This window comes from Symphalangus syndactylus, chromosome 1, assembly GCF_028878055.3.
Source record: "Symphalangus syndactylus isolate Jambi chromosome 1, NHGRI_mSymSyn1-v2.1_pri, whole genome shotgun sequence".
Lineage (NCBI taxonomy): Eukaryota > Metazoa > Chordata > Mammalia > Primates > Hylobatidae > Symphalangus > Symphalangus syndactylus.
In genome coordinates this window covers 85699413-85712468 of record NC_072423.2, presented here as the reverse complement: position 1 = coordinate 85712468, position 13056 = coordinate 85699413, and the positions used below count along the sequence as shown (strand labels likewise).

The following is a 13056-nucleotide window of genomic DNA, read 5'->3' as shown; positions in this document are numbered from 1 at the left end:
CCCAACACCATGCATTTAGATGCCTGATTTACCTGCATGCCTGAGTTAATGTCTTTTTGCCCATGCCACTGGTGTGTGCCGTCTCCTTATCACACACCCTTCAGTGATGCTAACTAGGCAGGCACACCCACTTGCCTTGGTATGTTTTATGGATGACCCAAGTTGCAAACATCAACATGTGTAAGACATATGCTCTCTTCTTTGTGTAATTTCAGGCACCAAAATATGCCTACACAGAGGGGTGTGTGCATACAGACACACGCGTATTCTTTTTTTGCCTGGTAGAAATATACTTCTGTGATGTTCCTTCAACTCCCACACATGCCCCTCCATGGCTGGCACATCTCCTAATTATTTCCATCCACTCCCTCCCATAGACCTTTTGTGTGTATATTTTGGCACACATTCTCTTGGTTCCACCTAGTTCCTTTCTCTCTTTCTTTCTCTACCTCCCTCCCTCTCCCTATCCTTCTTCACAGCTCTTAGGAAAATTTGTTAAACTATACACTCTTTATTATTAATGTACATTTATGAAAAATTCTTCACAGTTACAAAAGTGCATGGTTATAAAATCATCTCCATACAAAGGTTGGCATCTTCCCTCTAACCCCACCCCTCCCCAGCCCTCCCACCCCCAGACATTAGCACATTACAGGACAGTGCTTAGAAAAACTGAGAGCTCTGTGGATCCAGCTCTCCGCCCAGTGCTGTGACAAACACAATAGTGATTTACAAAGGACCTTGTGACGCCCTCACTTCCCTTTTGCCTCTTCCTGGGGTGGGGAAGAGCAGACAATTTTCTCTGGCTTCAGGAAGATGTCCTTTTGAGGAATGGGTTAAGATAGATCTTTTTAGCCTTCTACTGTTGGAAAGGATGTCAGCACAGACACCTTAGGGGAAAATGGAAGCTGGAGGTCTTCCCCCATGGTTGAAGACAAACATCTGTCTTGATCTGTTCAAATTTCATACATGACCCTCCTTGAAAGGAGCCATGAACCTCTATAGCAACTCTGGAGACCTATTTCTGCAAAGTTCCCTGGGAATTCCTCTAGGAATGGAGAAAAAGAGACGAGGGTTTGTCTGAGGGTGACCAGAGATAACTGGCCCAAAGTGGTGTGATTCAGATATGAGGGCTCTTCTAAAAAGGAATTTTCTTGGCCCAAATCTTGACCAAACTAAACTTTGATATCCTCTGGCCTAGCATGGAGGAAGCTTCTGCAATAAGAACAAGTCTCTGAGGGGCAGGAGAGAGCAGAGGGAAGCAGGGAGAAATCACGTTCTCATTAGGATGCCTCTGCCACAGATTTTTCTTCTTCTTTATTTTTTTTAGCATCCAGTCCTACCCTAAACCTGGTGGGATTCCATCTTAATCTATCAAACAATGTAATATTAGATTGGTGCAAAAGTGATTGCGATTTTTGCTATCACTTTTAATGGCAAAAAATCGCAATCACTTTTGCATCAACCTATATACGCCTATTTAGGCATGCTTATTTATGCATATTTAGCCACTCAGCCTATGGCTGAGTGGACTATGTCAGAGAACTAAACCCAAATTCCAGAGAGATCTGTCCCATGTCAGCAGACAGCCAACACACAAGGAACCTCACAGACAGACATACAGATGCAGAGATACCCCATCACATACATGTTAACCAGTTTGGACAATTTGAATGAAGCCTGTGGTCACCAGGGATATGGGAGCAATTCCAGTCAGGATTGTTAGATTATCTCTAGAAGCTTGCTTCTGATAGCTTGGACAAGATGATGGCAGTGGGGGAGAAGCAGGGAATTCCTTGGCAGTAGGGAGGTTGAATACTTTCCTCATTGTGCTCTAGTAAACTGAGGAGCTTCTAGCAGCAGGAGAAACATCTGTCCTTTAAAAGCCATGTATCCTGCTCAGAAAGGTTTGGCATTAATGGAGACCAAATTGTCCCACTAGAAAGGACATTGATGTCAAGGGGGCATTTGGTGTCTTTTCTGGTTCTAGTCCTATGCAAAAAAGCATATATCTTAAAATATATTAACTACATTTTGGCAAACAATAGTTCCTAGAAGGTTATTATAGTATTATGGTATGTCCCTATGGGAAACTTTCCTATTTTGTCAGGATTATAGTTTCTAAAAGTTCCTCTCCAGGTATTTAGGTTGCCGGCCTGGCTTGTAGAGAACAGCTGGAGTTCACCATCCTTGGTCATCACAGAAGGAGAGAGCAGGGCACAGTTCTGCTTCAGATGTCACAGGGCCAGGATTTGTCCCAGATGTTGTAAGCAAGATTCAGGGGACACGGGTTCAAGTACTTCAGGTCTAGCAAAGTTTCTGAAGACTCTTTTGGTTGACTAGCTCAGGGAAGCACGAGTGAAGGATGCCTTCCTGGAAGATGACATATTAGCCTCCTTCATTCCTTTCAGGCTTTCCAGGAGCATGGGATGATAGAACACCTCTGGAGCTTGGGGCAAGGTAGGTGGAAAGCCCCCGTTTTAATTCTCCTCCTGGCCAGACTTACCAGCATGTTGGACTGTGCCTTGATGTTCTTCTCCTAAACTGCAGAGGTTCTCACCTATAGCTTTCTTGCTCTCTTAGTATCTCTTGCAACACACACAGCAGGGCTTGAGTAGGAGTTGTTAATACAGCTTCCTCTCTTGATTCCCAAAGATCTTACTTTTCACATGACTGCCACCATGGCCACCATTGCTGATGTTTTATCTACACATTGTAAAGCAGGAGTCTACTATTCAGATGTTACCTGTGTAGTCTCTGTTTCAGAGCCTGCAATTTGCCTTACCATGAGCATAGTTCAATCTGTACAGCAGATGGGTTTGACTGCCTTCTATTTAGCTTATCCACTAGCACATTCATGGATGCTGAATTCCAGGGCCCCACTACTCAGCCATCTGAGGCATTCTCTTCCCCAAGCACTTGAGAAAGCACTGGAAAGAGAATCATGTTAGGGTTGAGCCCCAACCTTGCCACATAGCAAGTCATATCCAACCTTGAGACTTTTTTCCCCCATCTGTAAAACAGGATTACTGATGTTTGATTTACCTCCTGCACAGGGTTGTGAAAAATCAAGGAGAATGATGCAAAAATACTCATGAACTATCTGGTGCTGAACAAATAGACGGAAGATAATGATGCTGCTGATGAAACTGATGAAGAAGACCACGATGATGATAATTGTGCTTTGCTCGTAAAGTTACTTGATTTTTGACTGACTGATTAGATGCAGTTTCCCTGAATGGAGCTGCCTACCGCCTTCCTTCTAGGGCTTATCCAGACAACCTTGGGTAAGTCACTCAACTCTCTACGATTAATTCATCTGTCAAATGGGGATAATAAAAACCACCAGGCAGCGTTGCTGTGAGAATTGAAAGAAGTGAGTCAATAGATATAAAAGTGCCCAGAGGAGTGCCTGGACCTTATGAGAAACTTTGTCAGCTCTAGTTGAATTTGAACTTATATAACTCTAGAGGGAATGGTGATGTTCCCCAACTTGGATGGGGCAGTAGAAAGAGCACGGATTTTATCTTGCTCATAGTGGCGTGTGACTTTAACCTCTCTGAACATTAACTGCCTCATCCGTAAAATGGGAACAACAGCGTTCACCTCAAAAGATTTGTGTGTGTGTTAAAGGGAATGGTTTGTGGAGAGAGCTTTTCACAGTACCTGACACTGGCAAGGGCTTAGTATTTAACAGCTCTCTCACCCTCATGCTTAACGTGGGTAAGTTGCTTAGAAGAAAATGCAAAGCCTCATATGGTCATAACTGTGCTGCCTTTGTCCCCTTTTAGCTCTGGGTGCTGCCAGGCTATGGGGCTGTGGCCCACAGTGCACTTTCCTGGTGAGACCCTGTGGCATGAGCACGGTGGCAAGAACAGTCACATGATTAGGATCCCAAGGTGCCAGGACTCTTGCTGCCCCAGTTGCTGGGTCTCCTGCCTCTCTCTTCTGAAGCCAAGCTTGAGTGAGAGGCAGGAGCAAGGGCATTGAAAGTGTCCATCCTCAGCCTGCTGCCTGAGACCTCACCAACTGGTGACATTTGGTCATATGGGGGCAGTCACTGGGAGGTGGTCTCACCTGGTAGCTGCTGGTGGAAGGAGGCCAGGGGCTGGCATGGAGGTGTTCTTACTCCCTGGAGGCAGTGGCTGGCATTGCTGAGAGCTGACAGTTTTGGTGTCAGGAGGTGGGGGGTAGGTTTGAGTTCTGTGCCACACTCCCTTTATACAAGTAAGTGACCAGGAACTGTTCACTCTTCTCAACACAGCACACTATGAGTATTCTGGCCTCTGCCATTTGCAGGCACTCTTCTTTGCCTACCTGACAAAGTAGATATTTCCTGATGACCCAGTTCACAAATCACTCTAATCTTATAATTCTCATGGACATTGCTAGACACAGATGATGGCTCCGCCGCTGGGCCTCCATAATGACGTGCTCAGAGTCCTGACGTACAGTCTTAAAGGGAATAGTTTTTGGATCTCTCTCCTTGACCAGAGGAAAGTGCCTTGAGGGCAGGGACTGAGTCAGTTCATCTGACGTTCCCAATTCCTAGCGCACCGCTTGGCCCAAAGCAGATGCTCATACAAAGTGAGTGTCCCCACCTTGCTTGAACCATGACTGAGGCAGCCAGGTCACCATGGAACCAGCGTGGGCAGTCAGGGAGGGCGTCTGGTGGCCAGCAGCTGTGGCGGTCAGCAGCATGGAGGGATGAGAGGCAGGCATGTCAGATCTCTTCCTCTTCACTGGCCTTGCTCCAGCGGTGGCAGCAGTTGGCAGTGATGCCCAGGAGGAAGTTGGTGGCCACAGAGGCAATGGAGACCACGAAGCCCACGAACGCAATGAATAGGTAATCGTCCAGGGTCAGGGTCAGGTGGCAGGCCTTGAAGCTCTCCTCAGTGAGTGAGAAGAGTGGGGCGCCCTCGACTTCAGGAGGGCCCCGGCACTCAGCCAGCTGAGAATCTGTAACACAGAAGCCAGGGAGGATGAAGTACCCAGGGAAGGAGAGGCGATTGGAAAGCCCACCCACAACCGCTCGCTGGAAAAAGTAAGAAAGACATTCACTGAGGTTCTTCTGTATGCCAAGAATTCTGCTTATCTCCTTTAGTTCCCCCCAACAACTCTCAAGGCAAGGATTTTTATGCCTGTTTCTATAGATGTGGAAAGCACTGTTTAAAGAGTTTAGCAATTTGCTGAAAGTCATCTGCCGATGACCAGTGGTAGATCTGGGGACACCATCATCTGTTACAATAACCTCCCAACTGGTTTCTGGGCTTCAGAAGGTGTCTGTCAGCCTGCAGCCTGGGACCTCACCAGCAGCCGACGAACCATTTTAATACAGTCAGCTGAGTGGTTCTTTCAGATCTGATGTCCTGCTACTTCTCTACTTAAAGTCCTTCTCTACTTAAACCGTTCCCTGGATTCCTGTCTTTGAATGGAGCAAAAACCCAGGTGCTCCCTGTGGGCTCCAGGGACTCTTTCCCATCTCTTCCACTCTGTTCCTTACTTACTCTGCTCCAGCCACACACACCTCCTGGTCATCCTTCCATGACCCCAGAGTGTCCCCTCTTGAGGAGGGGAAGGGATGCTTTTGCATTTGTCCCTTTGGGAGGGAGCTTCTCCCCTCAATCTCTGCACAGCTCAGCTCCCCACTTCCTTTGGGACTCGGCTCAATGCCACATTATTAGTGAGGCCTTTCCTTAAGACTCTGAATAGCACCCCACTTCATCTCCTCCTGGGCTCCCTATCTTACCTGCTCTGCTCTGTTTTTCTTTGTAGTGTTGATCACCACCTGAAAGTTTCTTGGTTTATTTTCTGTCTCCTCGCCTTTCAATATAAGCCCCTCCCATGGTATCTTTAGCATCAGAACAGTGTCCCGTCCATAGTAAGTGCTTGATGAATCTTTACAACATGAATATAAGACTGTCCAACTCCAAATCATTGGGCCTTTCCACTACTTATGTGGCTTTTCTGGATACGCAGAGTATAGGGTTAAGAGTATGGGTTCCAGAGCTATTGGCCTAGTTTCAAATCCCCTCTTCTCCCCTTGCTAATTGCATGATTACAGGTAAGTTATTTAATCTCTCTGTGTCTTGACTTCTTCATCTGTCAAATGAGGATAATAACAGTATCTACTTCTCAGGGTTGTAGTGAGGATTCAGTGAGTTAACATATACGAATTATATGTTACATATTAATGTAATATATAATATATAACATATATTATATTTCATTTATGTGAATTATTATATTGGTTGTTTTTCCTAGACAGGTCATTGGGGGTCATATTCTGCACTCAAGCTTCTGTAGGAGGGGGCTGCTTTTTCTGGTGGGGTTACTGTTATCTTCAGCATTGATGGTCTCATCTCATCCTTCTGGGGTTGCTTTTATGAATGCATGATGGCTGTCAATGGTCTTATCTCACTCTGCCTGGGAAGTAAAGGTAGTGTGCAGGTGACACTCTTGCCATGCAGCATTAGGCATCAGCTTTTAAGCAGCCAACCATTCCCTTGTTTAGTGGACAAATATTAATCAAGCTCTTACCTTGGGTAAGTCTTTTTTTTTTTTTTTTTTTTTTTTTTTTTTTTTTTTTTTTTTTTTTGGTCTTTCTGGCTCTCATGCTCTGCCTCTACAATAAGGGGCCTCTATAAGAAGGGGATAAACCAGTCAGGTGCAGTGGCTCGTGCCTGTAATCCCAGCACTTTGGGAGGCCAAGGCGGGTGGATCATGAGGTCAAGAGATTGAGACCATCCTGGCCAACATGGTGAAACCCCCCTCTACTAAAAATACAAAAGTTAGCTGGGTGTGGTGGTGCACACCTGTAGTCCCAGCTACTCAGGAGGCTGATGCAGGAGAATTGCTTGGACCTGGGAGGTGAAGGCTGCAGTAAGCTGAGATCGCACCACTGCACTTCAGCCTGGGTGACAGAGTGAGACTCCGTTTCCAAAAAAAGAAGGGGATAATCCCATCTAAATTTTGTGAGAGTCAATATGAAGACATTTTCTAAATTGTGTGTTGTATAAATGCATAAATGCTATGTACTCATTCTGCAGTTTTTGAGGGCAGGGCATCAAATGATGGATTTGGATTGAACCTTTCAAGAATTGAATCAGCATCAATATCCTTGGAAATGGGGAGTCAGGTTTGGAAGAAGAACGCAACCTTCCCCAAATCCCAGGTTGAGTAATCCCTGTAGGCTGTGAGCACAGGACCCCTGTCCTGCCCAGGCCAGGATCCTGTCTGGGGTTGACTCGCATGTGCTCTCCTCTGGAAACCTGAAGATGCTGAACTCTAAAGTCTATTATGTAGATGAAGTGGGTACTGGTGAGACAGTGAGATGGGGAATGTGGCAACACTCATATGGACCAGCCAGAGGAGCCCCTGACAGCCCTTGGTGGGACCACACAGGATGCAGGATGGGAACGTGGAGGCTGACAAAACCCCCTGGTAAGTCAAGGCACTAGTCCTAAAGTCATGCTGTATCCCAGGGGCTTGCTTACTGTGGCCCTCTTTGTTTAATTTTTCCAAAAACCATGGATAACAGTGGAGTTCCGCCAAGAAAAAGGGAGGAAGCAGCTGAAAAGGACCTAAAGGGAAGAGCATCACCTAGTTCTGCCTCCACTGGCAAGGTTTTGTCCCTAAGGAGAAGCACCCTGGGGCGTGTGGCCTGGTGTTAAGTGTGTTCTGTGGAGGAACAGGGAACCTGGCTTTCCAGCTGGGCCTGCTTGCTTCCTCATCATGGGCCTGTGGACAGCCACTGTGCCCCTCTGGAGCTCAGGTTCCTCACCTGTACTGATGTATGTGTGAGCCTACACTGATGAAATCTTGGACCCCTCTCCTGCTTGCTGGGAGTCTGAGCTAAGAAGTCTGAAGACAGAGCAGCAGGGACCTCGGAGATCACAGAAAAAGAGTCCCTGGGTATGAGGGAAGCTTAGTGCTTCGGGTGCCCTTTCTGTTAGTGCACAGGAGAGAGGGAAGGCGCAGCCTGCTGAGGTTGAGCAAGTTGGGAGATTGCTCCAGGCAGCCTCCCCCTCCTGCCCTCCACCATCGCCCCATCCCAGTCCCCAGCTATTTTGGTGCCAGAGAATTTCCTCCTACAGCTCTGTGGAAACACTGGAATCGTGACCCACAGCCCTCCCCAAACTATTTTGGTCTTGGGCTCCCCACTCAGTCCTCCTCTCCCTTTTACCGCATTCAGCATTGCTTCTTCTCAACATGTGCTGAGCTCAGGTTCTGGGAAAACCCCTGGGGTAGGGCCTTTAGCTACTACTTCTGGGTGCTTGTGCCAAGCCTTGGTGTTGTCACACAGGAGAGCTGGTAGCTAGGGCCGCAGCTGAACATAGCCTGCCTCTGGGTCAGGCTCAGATGCCACTGGGTTGGGACGCCCATCAAACCTATGTGATTTGGGCTCCTTCAGGCCACAGTCCACCCTCCAGTGGGGATTGGCTGGTTGAGTTGCCGCATCTCAGTCTTCCTCTCAGCTCCCTACCCTGTGCCCAAAGTTTACACTGCTCAGGGCCTTGAGTTTGAGGAAAGCCAGGTTCTTGTAGCTGCGGTCCAGGTCTTGGAGCTGCATGAGGTCCTGGAACTCTACTGCAGCCCTTTGGTCAGTCCAGGACTGAGGTTCTGACTCTTCTGGCAGGCCAGAACCTGACTCTTCAGGATATAGTCAGGGAGATTGCCAGGACTCAAATCCTGGCTTCAACACTTAGCAGCTGTGTAACTTCCAACAAGCTACTGAACCTCTCTGTGCCTCAGCTTCCTCCTCTGTAGAGTGGCAATCTCATTAGTGCTCTTCTGGGGATAGGAAGAGATAGGTAAAGCTGCTTAAGAGAGGGCCTGGTAGGCCGGGCGCGGTGGCTCACGCTTGTAATCCCAGCACTTTGGGAGGCCGAGGCGGGCGGATCACGAGGTCAGGAGATCGAGACCACGGTGAAACCCCGTCTCTACTAAAAATACAAAAAATTAGCCGGGCGCGGTGGCGGGCGCCTGTAGTCCCAGCTACTCGGAGAGGCTGAGGCAGGAGAATGGCGTGAACCCGGGAGGCGGAGCTTGCAGTGAGCCGAGATCGCGCCACTGCACTCTAGCCTGGGCGATAGAGCGAGACTCCGTCTCAAAAAAAAAAAAAAAAAAAAAAAAAAAAAAAAAAAAAAAAAAACAGGGCCTGGTAAATAGCAAGTACTAAGGTCTCAAGTTCCTCCTGGAACATATTGGCTGTCACGCAACTTAAGCTATTGCAGCTCTGTTGAGATTGTGTTAGCCATTACTATTTATACGAGAGTTTCCAACACTTGGAATGCTAAAAAAGCAGTCTGGTAGATTAGAACAGGGCTTAGAAGTCAGATAAATCTAGGTTTTATTCATGGTCCTGACACTTTTTAATTTTTTAATTTGTATTTTTTTCATGGCCCTGCCACTTTCTAAGTGCGTGATTCCTGTCAAGCCTTTTTATTGTTCTAAATCTCAGTTTCTTCACCTGGAAAATGGATATAATAAAAATGGGGGTCTCATGAGATAATGGATGCCAAGATCTTAGGTCATGGTGAAAGCTCGGTAAAAACCACCAGTGAGGAGCTATTCTCACTTGTCTACTATTCGTCTGCCTCATTAGGTCATGAGCAGCACAGTGGTGAGGGACATCTATTTCATGAATGAATGGGCCCTCGGTGCCTCACATGCATTGGAAGGATTCTACAACCTGTCGGCCAAGGTGGTGTACAAAGAGGCAAGCCCACATGAGAAAACACAGTAGGTGCTTTCCGGCTCTAAGTCCCCCACTTTCTTTGGAGCCTTTGCTTCCCATTGAGGCAAGCCCTCCCTGTTGACTGCCCCGTCCTGCCCCTCCATTACCTGCTGTACAGCGCTGGATCCGGTTTCGCAGCCACTTCAGCAGGGGCTCCATGGTGCAGCCACACACCCAGGGATTGCCACCAATCTGCAGGGTCACCAGCCCCGGTAGGCCCTCAAGAGCCTCTAGGCTGAGGAAGGCCAGGCCCCCATAGCTGAGGTCCAGGTCTCGGAGCTGCATGAGGCCCTGGAAGGCCTGGGGGTGCACCCTCCGCAGCCAGGGGTTGTGGCTCAGGTCTATTTGGACCAGCCCATGGGCCTCCTGGAACATGTCGGCCGGCACGTGGCTGAAGTTGTTGTAGCTCAGATCCAAGTGTGCCAAGCGCTTGGCATGGAGGAAGAGGCCCCGGGGCAGCTCCATTAAGGAGTTGTTGCGCAAATCCAGCACCTGGAGCTCCATGTAGCATGTAAGGTAGCCAGGCGGCACTGCTGCGATGCGGTTGTGGGCCAGGCTGAGGTTTCGGGTGTCCACTGGCAGGTCTGGGGGCACGGAGAATAGCCGCTGGCTGCTGCAATCCACCACCTGGTTACGGCATGTGCAAAGGACTGGGCAGCTGGTGCCAGCATCCGAGTGCATCAACCCAGCTGCCAAGAGGAGGGAGATCAGCAGCATTGCTGGGTGGGGTGGCCCGGGCCAGGGAAGCTGGGCCCAAGTGTCACCCATTTTAGGCAGCTGGCAACAGCAGTGCTGGAGGGAGCCCATGAGGACCGTGTCCATGGAATCGAGAGTCTGTGACACAGGAAGGCAGCTACATCTGGGGCCAGCGTCTACGAAGGTGGGGCTTCTGAGCATGTAGTATCATGGCTAGAGACTTTCCCAGGAGGCTCTGAGCACCAGAGGGCTTCCTGAGATCCACGGGAGGTCCCCTTCCGGAGCCTAGGAGGCAAGACACCCAGTTGAGGTCCCCTAGGGTCTGGAATGATCATCAAAACCTGAGAAAGGGAGGGGACAAGGATGGGGCTGGGTCAGCTGCCAGCAGGTCCTGGAAGAGTTCCTGCAGATCTTTTGTGTCTCTCTCACCCATGCCTGCTGGATGTTTCCTCTTGGTGCTGTGTCTGGGAGGGAGGGGCTGAAGGAGATGAAAGGTGCCCTTTAAAGATCCTTGGCCCTTCTTCTGAGAAAACTTAAGTCCTGTCCCACGTCTGGGACTGATTAGGAAGCCAGGGCTGCACCTGGGTCTCCAGTGTTGAAGGTCTCAGAGGCCATTTGTCCTGGTGGCCTGGTGGGCTGGAGTCCAAGGGGGTCCCAGGGTGGGTGTTTTGGGAAGAGGGCCCTGGAGGAAGTGAGTCTCCATGGGCCTCCTAAAAGCCTGAGAGTCCTCAGCCTCAGTGGCTGCTGGAATCCCCAGGGAGCCTCTTTTTTTCCCAAAGAGAGGAGGACCCCAGGTGACGCCCACTGTCTGGGCCTCCGGGGCCAGAAGAAGTCATGAGTCCTGAAGGTGCAGGCTGAGGGTCAGCTGGCAGAGCTCTGGCAACTTCTCCAAGCCAGCGCCTTCCTCAGTGCAGCTCTGTATTCAGCAGGTGGAGGCTGAATTCCCTCTGTCAACAAGGAAAGCACTCAGGCAGAGAAATCCTGTGCCCTCGACACCCCGTTGTCCCTTCACCTAGGACCCTTGTCTTATCTTTGTCTCTTTCTTTCCTCCCTTCTTTGCTCCCCCAACCACAAAGTTCTCTGCTTACTGTCTGTCAGGTGTGGGCCATGGTAGGTTCAGACCCCAGGCTCACATTGCTGTTACCCACGAGCCCTCCCTGACCCAACCTGCAGCCATCCTCCTCTGGGTTCCTGTCTTGGATTAGATGCATTTTCTTCTTCTTCTCATAACCCCACCCCCATCAGTACCAAACACACCAACCTTGAACAACTCCCTAAGAAAAACCTGCATCCACACTCTGGGGGTTTGCACACCCTTTTCAAACACTTTAAGCGCTCCTCTCTCTCCCTCTCTCTCTCTCTCTCTCACACACACACACACTCACTCACACACCATTCTGTGACTCCCCCATATTTTGCTCTGCCCCGTGCTCACGCCTCGCGGTTTTCGCTGCAGCTTCCTTCTGCACAGGCGATCCTGCAGACCCCTCCCCAGTCGACCCCCAACATCTTTCGCCCCCCCCCCACCCAGCGCACACCCCTCATCCCAGCATCCCTTTCCACACACTGCACTCTCCTGCTCGCCGCCCCCAGCAGAGGGACCAAGAGTGATGCCACGCCCAGAGCCTCAGCCCTCGCGCCCCACGCCCTCTCGCTTCTCCCTTGCCCACCTGCTGTCCTCGGTCCTCCCCTCACCCTCGGCCTGGCGCTGCCTATTTTCCTACCGCTTCAAGCCTCAATCCTGCCCACCGGGAAATCACCCCAGCTCCCCTTCATGCAGACTCATTTTTCTAAGCCCCAGGTCTCCCCCCGCACTCCCACAGGCCCCAGGAGCCTACTCACTCCGTTCCAAGGACACAGCCATCAATCTGCGGCAGACGCGGGTCTCCCTCCCTCCTCCTGGAATCCCCCGCTCGCTCCTTGCTTGCTTCAGAACAGATTGCCTCCCCGGCTCTTCCCCTCCCCCGGCCTCTCCTCCTCCTTGTCTCCTGGATCCCAGGCCAGCATCTTCTGTGATTTCCCGTCCTGCGGTCCCCCTGCCCCTTCTTTCACCCAAAAGGAAAATCACAGAGAAAGGATGCTCGGAAGAAAGTTCACAGAATCTGAATGCTTCTTTCTGAAACTCAGCTGGTGCCCAGGCTGCTGGGGTATAAGGCTTCCGCCAGAGCCAGGTCTTCCCCCTCCCTCCCCCCTTCCCGCCCTCTCTCTCTCCCTCCCTCCATCCCTCCCCCTCTTCTCTCCGTTTTTCACTCCCCTTTTTTTCCTCGAGGGCCAGGTACTGACGTTTCGCTGTCTCTTAGCAACTGCCTCCACATTTTTGAGCAACAGGAGAACTGGCTGTGGACCCCACCACGAAGAGAGAGGAGGGAAGGAAGCACAGGGCAAAATTCACAGCCGCCCACAGGATCCTGGGGATAGAGCGAGGAGAAGAAGGGGAGACAAGGGTGGGCAACTGGACAGGGGCAGAGAAAGAGGATCAGGCAGGGCCCAGTGGGAGAGGTTGTAGTAGGGGCAAGGTGTGGACCTGGAATCGGAGACAGAGGAGGGATGGCTTAAGGGCATCAGATCCAGAAGAAAAAACTAAGAGGGCTTGCAATGAATGGAGAAAGGGACTTAATGGG

General features: G+C 50.1%; 1 protein-coding gene across 1 annotated transcript; it reads right to left on the bottom strand.

The window, feature by feature from the left end:
- Window positions 1–491: 491 nt before the first annotated feature.
- LRRC55 (leucine rich repeat containing 55) lies at window positions 492–12536 on the bottom strand. Its single transcript, XM_055269870.2, has 3 exons — window positions 12278–12536; window positions 9847–11382; window positions 492–4959 (listed from the first exon to the last, which is right to left on the bottom strand). Exons 2-3 carry the CDS (start codon window positions 10634–10636, stop codon window positions 4724–4726), a joined length of 1026 nt encoding a protein of 341 aa, XP_055125845.1. The 5' UTR covers window positions 10637–11382; window positions 12278–12536; the 3' UTR covers window positions 492–4723.
- Between the last annotated feature and the right edge of the window lie 520 nt (window positions 12537–13056).

What these genes read in the sequence shown, in the direction of transcription:
- LRRC55 (XM_055269870.2), bottom strand. Translation starts at nt 10,636, where the DNA reads ATGCTCAGAAGCCCCACCTTCGTAGACGCTGGCCCCAGATGTAGCTGC. An exon ending in GATCCAGCGCTGTACAGCAG is followed by an intron (nt 4,960 to 9,846) that starts GTAATGGAGGGG and finishes TCTGTGTTACAG; the next exon opens with ATTCTCAGCTGGCTGAGTGC.